This window comes from Hemiscyllium ocellatum, chromosome 12, assembly GCF_020745735.1.
Source record: "Hemiscyllium ocellatum isolate sHemOce1 chromosome 12, sHemOce1.pat.X.cur, whole genome shotgun sequence".
In the NCBI taxonomy this organism is placed as follows: domain Eukaryota; kingdom Metazoa; phylum Chordata; class Chondrichthyes; order Orectolobiformes; family Hemiscylliidae; genus Hemiscyllium; species Hemiscyllium ocellatum.
Window position 1 is genome coordinate 63,910,964 of NC_083412.1, and position 18,666 is coordinate 63,929,629.

Consider the following 18,666-nt stretch of genomic DNA (forward strand, 5'->3'; position numbering starts at 1 on the left):
ACTGGAGAAGTTATGGTGTGTAATAGGATGAAATCAAGAGGAATTTGACCAGTTGACCTTGAGAAGGGGAGCTAGATATAAACTTTGGGCAGGTAGCTCCTTTGGTGAAGAGATGTGGTTAATGACGCAAGTGAGAGAAGGATGAAAGACTCGTGGAGATGAGAAGAAATACACTGAAAGTTACTTTGTCCCCATTGCTCCAACCATCAAATTAAGCCTTTAACTTTACATGAAGCCAGTGGAACTATGTCACCTGTCCCGACAGCCCTGGATTCACCTGTTCTCTCAGTCTGTGCTGCACATGTCAGATTCGCCTTCTTGAGAGTGAACCCGAAGAAACCGACTGACCTAGATGGAGTTCCCGGCCATGCATTCAGATCCTGTGGAGACCAGCTGTCAGGGGTCACTGACATCTTTAACATCTCCTTACTAAAATATAAGGTCCCCATTTGCTTCAAGAAGACCACCATCATCCCACTAGCAAAGAAAATACGTGCAATGCGCCTCAACAACTACCATCTGTTGGCTCTGACCTCCATAATTACAAAATACTTTGAGAGGTTAGTCCGGGTTCACATCAACCCTAGCCTCCCAGCCTGCCTTCATCCCTTGCAATTTGCCTATTAGGTGCAACACTTCCATAGCAGATGCCATTTCCCTAGCCCTACGCTCATCCCTGGAACATCTGGATAAGAAGGATACCTTCATCAGACTTCTACCTTTCAACTACAGCTCTGCCCTCAACACTATAATCCCAACCAAACTAATCTCCAAACTCCAAGACCTAGGTCCTGGTCCTGGTTCTGGTTTCTGCAACTGGACCCTCAACTTTCTGACCTACAGATTGCAATTAGTGACTATAGACAACAGCACCTCCTCCAGGATAATACTCAAAATCAGTGCCCTGCAAGGATGCATACACAGACCCCTACTGTGCTTCCTGCACACTTAATTGTGTCACCAAAATTTCATCCGATCAGCATCTACAAGTTCCCTGATGACACCACCATTGTAGACTTGAATTGTTAGTGATATGGTGCAAAGATAACAATCTCGCCCTCAAAGCAAAACTAAAGAACTGATTATTAGCTCCAGGAAAAAAGAAGGCCGTTCACCTGCCGACATCAATGGAGCTGAGGTGAAGAAGGTCAAGAGCGTCAAGTTCCTAAGATTGACAATAACCAACAATCTGTCCTGGTCCTCCCACATAAGTGTGATGGTCAAGAAGGCACAACAATGTCTCTTTTTTTTTTACCCTCAGGAAGCTTAAGAAATTTGACGTGTCCCTAAGGACCTTCACCAACTTTTACAGATGCACCATAGAAAGCATTCTGTCTGGGTGCATCATGGCTTGGTATAGCAACTGCTCTTTCCACAATTGTAAGAAATTACAGAAAATTGTTGACACTGCCCTGACTATCATAAAAGCCAACCTCCCATCCATGGACTCCATCAACACTTCTCATCACTATGGAAACGCAGACAACATAATCGAAGACCTCTCCCACCCCGATTATACTCTCTTCCAACCTCTTCCGTTGGGTAGAACACACAGAAACTGAAACACACACACCAACTGGTTCAAGAACAGCTTCCTCCCTGCTGTATAACAGACTGCTGAATGGACTTCTCTAATTTCAAATCTAATGTTGATCTTGCTTTTGTGCATCTCCTGTGCAGCCGTAACCTTGTATGATTTGCTCTGTCTAAACACCCTATGATGTGTGTCCTTTGTATGTTACAATTTGCCTGTATTGCATGCAAAACAAAGCTTTTCAATGTACCTAGGTACATGTGACAACAATAAATCAAATCAAATCATTCATCTGACTGTAAAGCCAATAAATATTCAAGAAAGCAAAGAAAGAACTGCTCAAAGGCTGCAGCTACAAGTAAGACAGTGATTCACTGATATACTTTATGCTACAGATGTGTATATACCATTCTTGTTTGTTTTTATATATGCACTGAACTTTCTAAAGGGATCATTTATAAAGTTAAGCCAGTACCCCTTAAGGATTAGTAACTGTACATTGCAGTACATGTCATTTATCAATCGTAAGTATGCTTATATAGTAATTAAGTTATTTGTTGCTCCAAGGAAAATAATTAAGTAAATTTTTGTCCTAAATATTTCCAGACAATGACAACTCTACTTTTATAGTGTGCATGAATGTATAGAACTGGAAAAGACCACAATGGTCAATCTGGCAGGCAGGTTTGAAAATAATATATGTTGCTTTGTATTTCCCATATTTTTCCATTGTTTTCTTTGTCATATGGCTATCCAATACTGCTTTCAGCCTGCTAACAGCATCCACTATCAATATTTGTTCGATAAAACTATTTAGTCTAAGCTTCTCATTTCCCCTTCCGATTTTGCTTCAGAAATATAGAGAAAAGTTGGGTGAGGTAAAGGTCATTAAGCTTCACATGTTAGCTTACCACTCTCTTCTCTGGGACATGCTGACCAAAAACTTTGTACAGTCGCCATGTCTTTCCCAATATGGGCCCAAATATCAATGAGATTCCTAAGCACAGCATCCATATGCGAATCTGTAATTCAAAATGAAGGTTTGTGTTAAACAAAACACATCAAAACTAATGGTGGTAAGACTAAACACATGGAGTCATGGAAGTCTACAGTGTGGAAACAGACCATTTGGCCCAACCTGTCCATGTCAACCAGATATCCTGAATTAATCTAGTCCCATTTGCCACATTTGGTCCATATCCCTCTAAGCCCTTTCTATTTATATACCCATTTATATATGCCTTTTTAAATATTGTAATTGTAGGAGCCTCTGGCAGTTAATTTCATACACTAGAGAGATCGGAAATAAGTATTTTACTGTCACTTCAATAATCTACCCTTCTGGTAATGATTGATGGACAACTGAAATAAAAATAGTATACACAAGTAATAAGAATTCAATCATTTCACTACAAAACATTACTTTACAAACTTAACATAATTAATAGCATGTCCTTGGGTGTATCAAGTGCTGTAACATGCATTGGCAGATCAGTTATGTCAGTGTTTTAATGTATTTTTCAAGTCATCAGAATTTATAAATAAAATGTCAGAACCATATTTACTATAAAGAATAATAGGTAATGATGGATTAAACGGGTGTCAAAATACCCGGTTTTACACAAGAAAGTGATTAAAGCTTCTTGATCATGCTCACACGTTGTAAAAGCCTCCTAGTTACTTGGCAGAGATTTTCAACACCCTTTTAAAAATTCCAACAATTGTACTCAAAACATAATTTAACCAGAGTAATCCTAACCCACAGCTAATCATCTCGGTTTTCTGTTTTGTGAATTATAATTAACTCATCACGTACCCAACACAGAGCCAAAACCACTCTAAAGTCATCAAGCTTTTGTAAGGATCTTTTGCCCAGCCCAGAGATAGAACAATATTTCCAATGAATTTGTTATAATTTTAAAATTTTATAAAAGAATCCTAGTAATAACAAAGAAAAGTTGCACATTGCTCTTGTTGTACCTAGGCTGTGTATATTCTGTTGCTGAATTGACAATTGAAAGATAGGGAAGAAGATTAGAGTGGTGCTGGAAAAGCACAGCAGTTCAGGCAGACATCTGAGGAGCAGTAAAATCCAAGGAGCAGTGACTTATCTCTCCACCCTTCAGGCTCTCTGCCTGTATTCCTGATGAAGGCCTTTTGCCCGAAACGTCGTTTTCACTGCTCCTTGGATGTCTGCCTGAATTGCTGTGCTTTTCCAGCACCACTCTAATCTAGACTCTGGTTTCCAGCATCTGCAGTCATTGCTTTTACCTAGATAGGGAAGAAGTACTGAGTGCTTGGAATCCTAAATAACTAGGTTACCCATCTTAGTGCTGGGAAAACAGTGGAGATTAAACTTTAACTCCAGGGAAATGAAATATTTCCAAAAAACTTTAAACTGGCACTTGTGATAAGATGTTGCCTGGAAAATGGAACATATGGGAATGGGAGAGAGTTATCAATGGAGAATGGGAGAAGGTATTGAGAGCTCAATTTTCTATGAAAGAATAAATAAGAGAAGTAATTTGGGATGTTTGGTGATTATGTTTTATGGAAGAAATGGGAAGAGGTGAAGCAAGCAGGTAGGAGACTGGGTTTTAAACAAAGTGGAGGGGAGGGTAGGAAAAATAACAAAAATGTTGCAGAAGGCAGCAAGGAAACCTCTCTGTGGTTACCACAATAGATTGGGGCGGCACGGTTGCTCAGTGCCTCACAACACCAGGGTCCCAGGTTCGATTCCAGCCTCAGGTGACTGTCTGTGACATTCTCCCAGTGTCTGCGTGGGTTTCCTCCCAGTGCTCTGGTTTCCTCCCACAGTCCAAAGATATGCAGGTCATGCTACATTGCCCATAGTGTTAGGCGCATTAGTCAGAGGGAAATGGGTCTGGGTGGGTTAGTCTTTGGAGAGTCGGTACTGGGCTGAAGAGCCTGTTTTGACACTGTAGGGAATCTAATCAAATCAGACCGATCTTCTCTTTAAAATATAGTCATGATCACAGCATCCCTAAGATCCACTGGTATAAACTCTATTCCCAGATGAGGAATGTGAGGTGGTGCAGCCAGATATCTTTGCCATCTGATCCAGCAGCCTTGTTGTTTTTCGGTTGTTGCATGAATTTTACAAAATTGTTCATGATTAGGGTGGTACAGTAACAGAACTGAGGAATGGAATTGACGGTGTTCAAGTAAAAGATAGAGTCATTTGTGGAATTCTTCAAAGTATCCTCTGTAGCAAACTCTATAGTCTCCCTGTTATGGATGAGTTACCCTACATGCTTGGCTGTCAGCAGGGTGGACCCTTAGGTATTGCCGCATAGTCATCTTGTTGGCACACTCATCTTCGGTGTCCATGTATTGTTGAATCATACTCTTTCTACCCACTTTTTTTTAATAATGCATTAATTACATATACATAAATAAGTTAATGTATTTCATCTTTTCAAAACTCATCCTCTTATTTGTAAACCTCTTCAATCTACATATTCAAAGATATGGCATATGGTATGAACTTTCTGGCCACAAATCCTAGTATCTATTGTTGCAATTTTGTAGTTTTTTAAAAATCTAAACTTTTGTGATGGTGGAATGTTCAGAACAACAGGTCAATGTTTTATAATGAGAAAATGTCAGCATATAGACATGCTGCAATTACAGCAATCTGTTCACTAGATGGTGATGTTGCACTAGCCAATGGCCAATCTGAAAATGTAATTTATTCCATGGAAAGAGTATGTTGTATTCCAAACTACTTCATAGAAACAACACTATGTCCTAATTGTAAAGTAATCCCTTACCTGAGGTGAACTAACCCTCAGGTTAAACCATAATCAGTCATCTCTCTTAATGAGAGAGCAACCCTATGGTCTAGGTAGGACTATAGCAACTATACGATGTACTAATCACAGAAGCTATTCTGCAACGATTTTAAAATAATTAAATTTTTATTTGAATGCTGAACTTGCACCCCAATATTTCAAAAGGTGTGATCAGTTCGAAGTTTACCACTGCACACCTTGTTTTTTCCACTCAAAATCTCCCAGCTTTCAATCCTGAAAATGTCAGCTCAGATTGGGTTCTCAAGTGCACCTTTGTACTGACTGATATAATGTCAGCTCAGAAAATGTCATTTCAGAATATCTTGTGCAGCAACCTTTGATCAAAAGACTTTTGGAAATGCAAATATAGTTCGTTTATAGGTTTGCCTTTATCCACCTTGTTTGTTAATTCCTCAAAGAACTCCAATCAGTTAGTTAAACTAAAGCTTCCTGACTCTGAGTAAAAAGTGAGGTCTGCAGATGCTGGAAATCAGAGCTGAAAATGTGTTGCTGGTTAAAGCACAGCAGGTTAGGCAGCATCCAAGGAACAGGAAATTCGACGTTTCGGGCCAGAGCCCTTCATCATTCCTGACTCTGCCCAATCACATTATGATTCTAGATAATCTGCTGCACAATTCTTAATAATAGATTCCAGAAATTTCCCTATGACAGATCTTAGACTAAGTGGCCTTTAGCTGTCTGAAACTGTCCAGCCTGATTGTTACCTTTTATTCGAAGGAATACACAGTCAGCTGTCCTTGACTGTGTGCCCCAGTAATAGCCAGTCAAGAATGTTTGACTTACAGACATTGGAATAACTGTTTCTTGGGCCTCCAGATCCTGCACACTCCTCTCCTTCACTTCTTCATTCATGGTTTTAGCCAAAACGCCCACCAAATTTGCCACATGTCTACACGGGGTTTCCATTCTCTGTACACCTGCACAGCTATCCATTCTTCACTGCAGTTCATCCTTTGTCTTTTTGTATGGTCACAGACAAAAAAAGCCAACTCCTCACTTTTGATGCAGTTGAGAATTCAGGATCCAATGCTGTCCAACTTTACCTCCTATCATTCAAAAAAATTCTTGAAATACAATACCATTGCATACCTTTGCCATGGATCCTGTAAAGTAATTTGGTGCTGCTACCTTTTGAGTTTTCAAGTAGCTGATGTGTCCACTGCGTCATTAATAACTTACTGGTAACCTGTGCTTTGTTAATTCGCTGCTGCTTTCTGATCTCTGAACTGATTAGTTTGTTAGTGCCTACTACTCCATTACTTTTCAAACTATATTCCAAATCCTGTTCAATGACTGTGGCTGATTACTGGTTTTGTGTTCCATGGATAAGTTGTCCTGTACTTTTAGATGAAATGGCTGATGAAATTGAATGAAAAATGGTTAGTTTTGTAATGCATTTTGCGAGGAGGAATGAGGAGAAGCAAATATAAACTAAAGTGCTACAATCTTAAAGGTGACAGAAGTGGAGAAACTTGGGAGTTTGCACAAGCAAATCTTTAAACATGGTAGAACAAACCGATGAAGCTATTTTAAAGTAGTCAGAGCTTTGGCTTTTTAACTATAGACACAATACAAAAATAAACTTGTTTCTTGTAAGTCGAATCACAAATTAAATCTCAGATGATGTATTTTTTTCAATTCTGAGCATCGCTCTTTAGGAAGTATGTCAAGTCCTCAGTGCAATTGTAGGGAAGATTAACCAGAATAATACCAAGAATGCATGACCAAGGAAAAAGAGTGGGCTATTTGACCTTATGTGGCTGCTCCACTATTCAATAAGAGCATGCCTAATCTGGTTCTGCTCACAATTCCAAATTCCTGTCTGCCCCCTCATAACCCTCAACTCCCAAATCTATATTTAAAAAAATCCATTTAACCCTGAGCTTAGTATCTTAACTAATTCTGAAGAAAAGGATTCAACAGACTGACAACCAATAGAGAAAGAAAACTCACTTCTTAGTCTGACAAGGAAAACCTCTTTTTTTTCCCTAAGCTCTCCCCCAGTTTGAGTCTTCCCCCAAAGAGGAATCATACTGGTTCTGAAGAAAGATCACTGGAATTGAAATTTTTTTGTCTTCATAGATGCTGCCTGGCCTACTGAGTTTCTTCAGTAATTTCTGATTTTGCTAGTTTTAGATCTCAAGCATATACAGTTCTCAGTGTTACATTAAGAGTTCTGATTGGATAATCATGCTGAATGGTAAACAAGACTCAAAGAACTGAATGGCCTACTCATGCCCCTATTTCTTTGTTTCTAATCTTCTACATTTCCTTTGGTTCTGTGAAGGTCCTAATGAATTAGAAGTTAGATAATATAATGCCATTATTCGTGAAAGGAGACAACAGAAGACAGCAAAATCCAGGCCAGTAAGCCTAGAATCTGATACAAGGAAATTTCTATAATCTGTTATTAAGAAAGTTGTCCTGGCATACTTAGAAAATCATTATGAGGAGGTGCTGGTGTTGGACTGGGGTGGACAAAGTTTAAAAGTCACACAACACCAAGTAAGAGTCCAATAGGTTTATTTGGAAATATGAACTTTGAGCACTGCTGCTTCATCAGGCAACTGATGAAGGAGCAGTGCTCCAAAAGCTTGTAATTGCAAATCAACCTGTTAGACTATAACTTGGTGTTGTGTGACTTTAACTTAGAAATTATCGTCTGATCAGGCAGTGACAATGTGGTTTTGTGAAAGGGAAGTCATGTTTAACTAAATTAAATTATTTAAGTCCTTTTGAAGAATAAGCAAACAAAGTAGATAAAGGGGACCCTGTTGATGTAATGCACTTGGATTTTCAAAAGGTATTTGGTAAGGTGTCATACAGGTCACTACAGAAAATAAGATCTAACAGTTTATGGGTTATACCTCTGTATGGATAAAGAATTGGTTAGCTAACAGGAAACAGAAAGTAGGGATAACTGTGTCTTCGTCAGATAGCAAAATGTTACTAGTGAATCCCCACAGTCATCAACACTGAGGCCTCAGTGGTTTACAATTCATATCAATGCATTAGATGAAGGTCTAAATGTACATAAATTAAATTTGGTAATGACATCAAGGTAGGTTGGAGAGTAAGTAGGCGATGGCCTAGTGGTATTGTTGCTTGATTATTAATCCAGAAATTCCATTAATGCTTTTGTGATCCAGGTTCAAAACTTGCCATGGCAGATGGTGGAATTTAAATAAAACGTTTTTACAAATCTTGAATTGAGAATCTACTGATGACCATGAACCATTGCCAATTGTTGGAAAATCCCATCTGGTTCACTAATGTCTTTCAGGGAAGGAAAATTGCTCATCCTTATCCTGGTCTGGCCTACATGTGACTTCAGACCTACAACAATATAGCTGACTCTCAACTGCCCTCTGAAATGGCCTTGGAAATCACTCAGTTTAAGGGCAGCTAGGGAAAGGCAATAAGTTCTGGCCAGTCAGCAGCTCCCAAGAGTGAATAAATAAAAAGTTGTCAAGAGAAGGTGCACAGTCTGCCAAGGGCACAGATAAGTTAAGTGAGTTAGCAAAGATTTACCTGGTGGAGTGTGCAAAATGCGGACCTCTCCACCTTGGCAGGATGAAGTGAAAAATGGTATGCATTTAAATGAAGAGAAGTTACAGAAATCAATGACAGAAGTTACCTGATGGTCTAATACAGTGGATACACAGGGAGATCCAGTAGATGTAGTGTACCTGGACTTTCAGAAAGCTTTTGATAAAGTCCCACATAAGAGCTTAGTGAGCAAAATTAGGGTGCATGGTATTGGGGGCAAAGTACTAACTTGGATTGAAAGTTGGTTGGCTGATAGGAAACAAAGAGTAGTGATAAACGGCTCCATTTCAGAATGGCAGGCAGTGACCAGTGGGGTACCGCAGGGATCAGTGCTGGGACCGCAGCATTTTACAATATATATTAATGATATAGAAGATGATATTAGTAATAATATTAGCAAATTTGCTGATGATACTAAGCTGAGTGGCAGGGTGAAATGTGAGGAGGATGTTAGGAGATCACAAGGTGACCTGGACAGGTTAAGTGAGTTGTCAGATGCATGGCAGATGCGGTTTAATGTGGATAAATGTATGGTTATGGTGGCATGAACAGGAAAGCAGATTACTACCTACATGGAATCAATTTAGGTAAAGGGGCAGTACAAAGAGATCTGGGTGTTCTTGTACACCAGTCAATGAAGATAAGCATGCAGGTGCAGCAGGTAGTGAAGAAGGCTAATAGCATGCTGGCTTTCATAACAAGTGGGATTGAGTATAGAAGCAAAAGAGGTTCTTCTGCAGCTGTACAGGGCCCTGGTGAGACCACACCTTGAAGTATTGTGTGCAGTTCTGGTCTCCAAATTTGAGGAAAGACATTCTGGCTATTGAGGGAATGCAGCGTAGGTTCACGAGGTCAATTCCTGGAATGGTGGGACTACCTTACGCTGAAAAGACTGGAGCGACTGGGCTTGTATACCCTTGAGTTTAGAAGACAGAGGGGATCTGATTGAGACATAAGATTATTAAAGGATTGGACACAATGGAGGCAGGAAACATGTTTCCCCTGATGGATGAGTGCTGAACCAGGGGACACAGATTAAAAATACGGGGTAGACCATTTAGGACAGAGATGAGGAGAAACTTCTTCACCCAGAGAAGTGTGGAATGCTCTGCCCAGAGGGCAGTGGAGGCCCAGTCTCTGGATTCATTAAAGAAAGAGTTGGAAAGAGCTCTCAAGGATAGTGGAATCAAGGGTTATGGAGATAAGGCAGAAACAGGATATTGATTAAGGATGATCAGCCATGATCATATTGAATGGTGGTGCAGGCTCGAAGGGCAGAATGGCCTACTCCTGCACCTATTGTCTATTGTACAGCAAATGATTGACAATGCTCCATTTGCCTTTATAATATAGGAATGGAATATAAAAGTAGGGAACTTTTATCCAGGCTGTACAGGGCCTTGGTGAGACCACATCTGGTCTATGTACCACTTCCTAACATGCTTTCTTTTAAAAATGTTGAATACTCTTTAAGCAACCTCAGAAAGACTCAAATCCTTTACCAAACCATTTCAGGTCAGGTTCTGATCCATCCCTCTGTTAAGATCAAGGCAGAAATCCTCCCAAACATGGAACTTGTCCTACTTGGTAAGCTACCACTCATATAAGGCTGATACTGATCCAGAAATTCAACATCACATCCAATCTGCGAGTGCTACCTTCAGGTACCTGAGGATGAGAGTTCTCGAAGAATGTGACATCCATGCTGATACTAGGATCCTTGTGTATAAGGCAGTCATCCTTCAGACTCTCCTACATGACTCCAAAACTTGGACTACATTTAGATACCACCTCAAGACCTTTGAAGTGCCATTAATGTTGTTTGTGACGGATTCTCCATGTCAGTTGAGAGGGACATACATACAAACATCAGCATCCTTGAAGCAGCTAACAGCACCAACATTGAACCCGTGATCATCTGAAACTAACTCTGCTGGACCAGCCACAGGCTTAGGATATCTGAGTTCCCATTGCCAAAGCAAATCTTCTTCACCCAACTCAAGAAAGGCACTTGAGGACGACAAAGGAAACATAGGCTACCCTCAAGAAATGCAACATAGATATCAACACACAGGAGACCCTCTTTCAGAAGAAACAGGGACCGGAGAAAGGAATGCCAATGATCTCAAAGTTATGGTCTAATTCCACTACCTGGAAACCCCTGCAAAATGTATGGTCAGAGATGCAACCACACAAGGACCCACAGAGCCCATGAATGACATGGAACTTCTGAGGTGGACAATCATACCTGTGAGCAAGTGATTGTTGATGATAACTTTTTAGTGTTCAGTTGAACTTTGAATATCCTGTAGCCATTTGTTTCGTTCATCTAAAATAGTACTATATTAACATATTCTCCATTAAACCACATAATGCTCCTCTTAGAAATCCAATGAAGTACTATTACCTGTGTGGGATTCAAATCTTAAAACATTAACTCTCAAAAAAAAATTAAAAACAATTTGATTATAAATTGGGTAACTTTATAATCAAGGATACCCCTCACCTCCCATGTGAGATCTTTTATTAAAGTTTCTGTACACTGTGTTTGCATTTTACGTCCCAGAGACTAAAAGTTATTTGTCTTATGCTCCTAAAGTAATTGGGAGCAATGACACACATGGTGAAGGATTGCATAGCAGTTAACAACTGTACCAGTGTTGCTTTATAACTGGCTGATAGGTCAGATTAAATTTAGGTAAAAACAATGACTGCAGATGCCGGAAACCAGATTCTAGATTAGAGTGGTGCTGGAAAAGCACAGCAGTTCAGGCAACATCCGAGGAGCAGGAAAATTGACATTTTGGACAAAAGCCCTTCATCAGATTAAATTTAGGTCAAGTGTTTTTCTTACACACATACATCACTTCATATTAAGCACTGATAAAACCAATTCACAAACAAGGTACAAGCAAATCAAATATAAGAAGTCCTGGATCTCCAATTAATATTGCATACACCACTTCATAATTTGTCAACTTTCCCTACCTGAAAGATCAATTCAGTTGACATTTCCATTTCAGCAGTTTTCTCTTCCACAATTCCAAACATATATCCACTGACATAAGTAAAAACACTTCCAATAATTGTTACAATGTTGAGGTTTGGACTGGACATTTTCACAATCCTGATAGAAATAATTAATAATAAAAGTTTGTGAAATCTTCACATGATAGGCTGAATTTTAAACATTAATATGTTACCAAATTGAACACTTTTAACATGTATAGAACTGAATTTTTATACAAGACTAGTACAGACCAGTAATGCTGTAACCTCTGAGCCATATTTACATTAGAGGCCACTTGGATGAGCAATTTTAGATCTAAATTGAATCAGGCAAACATTTGGTAAAACTGAACGTTAGCTTGTGGCTAAACAAAGCTTTCCCCTATGAGATAATGGTGACTGGGTGGGGCTCTGCTTTATACAGGCAAAAGTACTGCAGATGTTGGAGATTAGAGTCAAGAGTGTGGTGCTGGAAAAGCACAGCAAATCAGGCATCATCCGAGGATCAGGCAAATTGATATTTCAGGCAAGGGCTTCTTTCAGGCAAGATTTTCCTACTCTTCTGATGCTGCCTGATCTGCTGCCAGCATCACATCCCTGCTTTATCTAGTTGTCATGCTTTCAAGCCTGATGTAATTTGCAAGTAGAATACAACACACCACCTTCTTCAGAGTTTATAAGAAGTGATTTCTAATGTCTATGGTGGGCAGTAGCTATAACTAGATATAACAATCCACTTAATTATATTATTTATTTTGGTCACATACGCATCCTATCTGAAAGCATATGAGTTCTCAATAAAATTGAACAAATTATTTGGTAAAATGATTCTGAAATATTTTCAGATCCAGTCCCATTGAAAAAAATCGCAGTTCCTCATGTTAAGCATAAAACTACAATTTGACAGAGAAAAAAAGACAAAAGAGCAGTGCAGGCCATTTAGTTCATCACATCTGCTCCACCATTCAGCAAGATAATGGATAATCTAAAAATCCTCAGCTCCACTTCCCTGCCTTTTCCCCATTACTATTGATCCCCTTACGGATTAAAAATCTGTCTATCTCAGCCTTGAGTATACTTAATGATGTATACTTAAAGGGAAGGTGATGGGCTAGTGGTACTATCTGTCGCTGGAATATTAATCCAGAGACCCAGGTAATGTTCTGGGAATCTGGGTTTGGATCCTGCCATGGCAGATGGTGGAATTTGAATTCAATAGGAAATGAAATCTAGAATTAAGATTCAAATGATGACCATGAATCTATTGCCAATTGTTGGAAAAATCCACTTGGTTCACTAATGTCCTTTAGGGAAGGAAATTGCTATCCTTACCTGGTCTGCCATACATGTGACTCCAGGCCCACACCAATGTGATTGACTCTTAACTGCCTTTTGGGCAATTACGGATGGGCAATAAATGCATGCCTCGCCAATGATGACTACAGCCCATGAATTAATTTTAAAAACTTAATGACCCAGCCTCAATAGCCCTCTGTAGTAAAGCATTCCACAAATTCACTACCCTTTGATAGAAAAACAATCCTCCTCAGTTCTACCATACATATGCAACCCCTCAATCTAAGAATATGACAGCATTAACATGTTTGTAATAATCAGAGTGGTGCTGGAAAAGCACAGCAGGTCAGGCAGCATCCGAGGAGCAGGAAAATCGACATTTCGGGCAAAGGCCCTTCATCAGGAAGAGCTCTGATCTAAACTCTGGTTTCCAGCATTTGCAGTCCTCACTTTTGCCATGTTTGTAATAATGTTGACTGAAAACATCTAGACCCATTTTTTCCCCTTCTGTTTCTATTTCTTTTGCTGTCAGCTGTAATTCTGTTTATCTTTCTACCTTGCTTCTGTGTCATACTTTTTCTTCTGATTTTTGGTTTCTTATCATGGTGGAAACTCTGACTAAGGGATAATTTCATTTAAAGTTTGGACAGAACATCTCTGATACTTCTGATGATTGATCGTTATGTACTAATGGTCAGTATAAGTGAACCATACACTCTGGATATTTGCCATCTTTAAACAAGATACAAAGATTCTGGTGAACTGGCTGACATAAGGACACAGAGGTTAAGTGCTCACCACAGACCAGTGACTGAATCTGACCCTCTTCTTATTACATAATTCACTATCAGTTAACCTTCTTAGACAATGAATTGGCTAAGATGCAGGTGGGAGAGAATGAGACTTCAAAAGTTTAAAGTAGTGACACAAATGCCATTGTTTCATGGATAGTACCTGTTCTGTTTGAATTTGATGGTGAAGATGAGAAAGAAAAGGGCTAGAAGAATCCCACATGATAACAAGGTGCACATCATTCCAAATAATACAGGGGAGATATGTTTGACTTCAGACATTATGTTCTGTTAAGAAAATAAAGGTGTTATTTAAGTCAATCATTGTGAACATAAAGGCACTTAATTCAAAAAAAAATTGTTTAACAATAAATTACTCCAGCTTTATTTAATGAAATAAAATTATCCTTAGGAATCACCATAACAAAATTAGTTTAAAAGCTTATGTTTGAGGCACTCTTTTGTTAATTACAAAGTGGAATGTAGGGACAAAATATATGTTCTCTGTTGAATCCAGCATTGAAGGTGGCCAGTGCCTCTAACCTACCTGGAAGTAACTTTTGTTATCAAGGAATTTGAAAATTGTGTTTTAGTCATATTTTCACCTCTATTTCAGAAATGTTAAGATGTTAAATCACTCCTTTATTGGAGTGCACAACATGTGCCAATCAAACATTCATGCAAGATACAACTTTCTCTTAGAAATTCTACATTATTATTTCTGTCCACAGGCACCTGCCTCATAATAACTTGCATTTGTGTAATGTTTTTAATGTTAGAGGGTGCATCAGCGAGGCAACGGTGAAATAAATGGACGCCAAGACAGATGGGAGGTAAGTGACTAGGTTTGTTCAAAGAAATAAAGGTTTAAAGGAGGAAATAGATGCACAGAGAGAGAAATCTGTACAGTGAAGGAAGAGTTAGGATGGAATGGAGAGATCGGAGAGTGATCATTAATTATGGAAATTTAATGGATAGGGTATTGAGATGCAGTTAGCTAAAGTGAGGCACTTATTGTTCCACAGGACTGCATTCCTGGGCAAGTGGAACTGGGAAAGGGTGGCAGAGACCTTAAAGACCTTGAAGATCTTAAAGACCTTGAAGAATATGGAAAGTGGTAATTGGAAGGTCAGCCAGAAAGACATTTGAATACTTGATCCTAGAATTTCCAAAGGGCATCTGGGAGGGTCTTGGTGGATGAATGATTATGATAAAGATAGAAGCAGGCAATGGATGTAGGCAGTCTTTGTGATGGTGCTGGAAAAGCCACAGCATGTCAGGCAGCATCTAAGGAGCAGGAGAAATGACGTTTTTGGCATAAGTATCGTTTATGCCCAAAACATAAGCATGTTCGAAACATTGTTTCTCCTGCTTCTTGAATACTGCCTGACCTGCTGTGCTTTTCCAGCACCACATTCTTGGCTCTGATCTCCAGCATCTACAGTTCTCCCTTCTCCTAGGACTTCGTGATGGATAGAGTTCAACGTTTAAAACTCAGCAGGTACTGTTCACTTAAGTCTTAAAATAAAATGTGGCCTCTGAAATAGTAAATGTCTGATTTTAATTTTCCAAAATCCCCTAGATTCAGGAACAGCTTCATCAAACTGGAATATTATGAATGAGACCCCCTTAATCTGAGGGGGTGTGGTGGGGGGAGTACGAGAGACAGCAGAAAACTGCAGGCCAGTTAGCTTAATATCTGTTATAGGTAAATGGTGGAATCTTCTATTAAGAAGGATCTAACAGGATATAAGAATCTAACAGGATATAAGAATACTTTAATGCAATCAGGCAAAGGCAAATAGTTTTGTGAAAGGGAAATCATGTTTGACTAAATTATTGAAATCTTTTGAGCAAGTAACAGGCAATGTAGATAAAGGGAAACTTTTGGATATGTTGCACTTAGATCATCTGAAGATATTTGACAAGGTCCCACATCGAAGGTTATTATGCAAAATAAGAGCTCATGGTGTTGGGGATAAACATAGTAGCACAATAATAAGCTTTTCAGCCCTCCAAGCCTGTGCTGACACATTTTGCCCTTCCATATCAAACTGTCTTCACTTACAGGGTCCATTTCCCTCTATACCCTTCCTATTCATGTATTTGGAGAAAGTGAGGACAGGAGATGCTGGAGATTGGAGCTGAAAAATGTGTTGCTGGAAAAGTGCAGCAGGTCAGGCAGCATCCAAGGAGCAGGAGAATCGACGTTTTGGGCATAAACCCTTCTTCAGGAATCATGTATTTGTCCAGGTGCTTCTTGATTGATGATATTGTTTGGCTTCCACCATCTCCTCCGGCAATACGTTCTAGGCACTCACTGCCCTTTGTGTAGAAAAACTTGCCTCGCACATCTCTTGTAAACTTCCCCACTCGCACCTTGAACCTATGACCCCTCCACCCTGGGAAAAAGCCTCATACTTTCCACTCTATCCATGCCTTTCACGAGCTTATAAACCTCTATCAGGTCACCCGTCCACTTCCTGCATTCCAATGAAAACAAACCCAGTCTATTCAAACTTTCTTCCCATCTGAAATTTCCCAAACCTGGCAACATCCTGGTAAACCTTTCTACGCCCTCTCCAAAGCACTCGTCATTCTGGTAGTGTGGTGACCAGAACTGTATGCAATATTCCAAGTGTAGCCTAACTAAAGTTCAGTAAAGCTCAGCATAACTTGTCTATCCTTATACTCAATGTTCCTTCCAATGAAGACAAGTATGCCATTGGCCTTTTTTTTTTTACCCTACCTACCTGCACTGTCACCTTCCATGATCTGTGGCTCTGCACACCCAGATCCCACAGCAATATTCCTAAGTGTTTTGCCACTCACTGTATAATTTGTATTTATACTTGACCTTCCAAATTACTTCACATTTGTCCCACTTGAAACTCCATTTCAATTTTTCTGATCATGCCTCCAACTGATCTGTATCCTGCTGTATTCTCTGACAATCCTCCTCACTATCCACAACTCCACCGATCTTTGTATCATCTGCAACCTTATCTAATTAGGTTACAGTGTGGTCTGGGAGTCCTGGAACATGAATCACAAAGTTACTATGCAGGTTCAACAAGTGATTAGGAAGACAAGTGGAATGTTGCTGTTTATCACAAAATAAATGGGACATAAGAATATAGATAATTTATAGCAGTTGAATGTAGCACTGGTGAGACCATGCCTGGAGTACATTGACAGTTCTGGCCTCATTATTTAACCATAGACATAAATACATTAGCTGAAGTCCAGAGAAGGTTCCTCAGATGGGGGATTATTTTATGAAAAAAGATTAGATATGCTGGGCCATACCCATTGGAGTCTGGAAGAATAAGAAGTGATCCCGGTGAGATCATTATTGCAGTTCTGCAAGGATTTGACAAGATAGATGTTAAAAGGATCTTTCCCTTGTTGGAGAACATTGAATAAGAGGATACCGTTTTTAAAAAGGGGTTTTCCATTTAAGACAAAGGTGAGAAGAATGTTTTTTGTTCCCTCTTTGGAACTCTCTTCCTCAGAATGTGGTGAAGGCAAATTCATTGAATATTTTTTAAGGCAGAGGTTGATAAACTTTGACTTTCTTGTTAGTCAAGAATGTATTAGATGTAGATGGGAATGTTGAATTGAGGTCATCTTTAAATCAGTCATGATCTTGTTGAACGGCAAGAGTAGGCTCAAAGGGCTGAATGACTTAGTGCTATCCTTAATGCATATGGTCATATGTTTGTATGAATGGAATAAGCCACCAGGGTTGGATAAGAAGGCAGGGAAAGTAAGAATAGAGAACATAGCTGACCAAGCACTATAAGTTATGAACTCAGTTGTAGTTTTTACTTTATCAAAGAGTTCCCTTTTCTTGTGAAAGGTTCATTCACTTTTTCATCCCAAAGGTATGATGCAGGTATGGGGATGCAGAAGGTAGGAATAAAGGAGCTCAATGTTCATGCTCTCTGTACTGAGTGTGCATGAGCCACTAGGGGCTAAATGCAAACACAAAACCATAAAGATGATAATCTCTGGACTACTACCTAAGCAGGACAAAATTGGAAAAAGTGTAAATAAGATCAGAGAGTTGAATGCCTGAAAAGTGATTTGCAAAGTTAAAAAGAAAGGACAAGGCAATAGTGAAGGGTAGAAATACAGGTAATGATAACCAGAATGTGACAGGAAGAAACAGGGCACAGATAAAAACTCACAAATCAATCCGGTTAGAGTAACCTTCTTAAAATATAAGAGAGTTAAAAACAAATGGAAAATAGTAAAAAGCCATATTGTAAGGCTCTTTATCGGACTCAGACAGGATTTGTTACAAAATGTATAAGTTCATAGTATAAGTAGAAATAAACAAATTTGAAATGGTTCTGTTCGCCGAGCTGGAAGTTTTTGCTGCAAACGTTTCATTCCCTGGCTAGGGAACATCATCAGTGCTATTGGAGCCTCCTGAGAAGCGCTGCTTTGATGTTTCTTCCGGTATTTATAGTGGTTTGTTCTTGCCGCTTCCGGGTGTCAGTTTCAGCTGTAGTGGTTTGTATATTGGGTCCAGGTCTATGTGTCTGTTAATGGAGTTTGTGGATGAATGCCATGCCTCTAGGAATTCCCTGGCTGTTCTCTGTCTGGCTTGTCCTATGATGGTAGTGTTTTCCCAGTCAAATTC

At 39.4% G+C, this 18,666-nt stretch overlaps 1 protein-coding gene across 1 annotated transcript in view; it reads right to left on the reverse strand.

Moving 5' to 3' along the window:
- gpr156 (G protein-coupled receptor 156) overlaps positions 1-14,255 on the reverse strand; it is a 35,203-nt gene extending 20,948 nt beyond the window's left edge. Inside the window, exons 1-3 of the mRNA XM_060832795.1 lie at positions 14,179-14,255; positions 11,908-12,046; positions 2,446-2,556 (exon numbers count right to left, since the gene is read on the reverse strand). Of these exons, the coding sequence (XP_060688778.1) occupies positions 2,446-2,556; positions 11,908-12,046; positions 14,179-14,255 (327 nt within the window). The remainder of the gene's footprint in view (positions 1-2,445; positions 2,557-11,907; positions 12,047-14,178) is intronic.
- Positions 14,256-18,666: the final 4,411 nt, after the last annotated feature.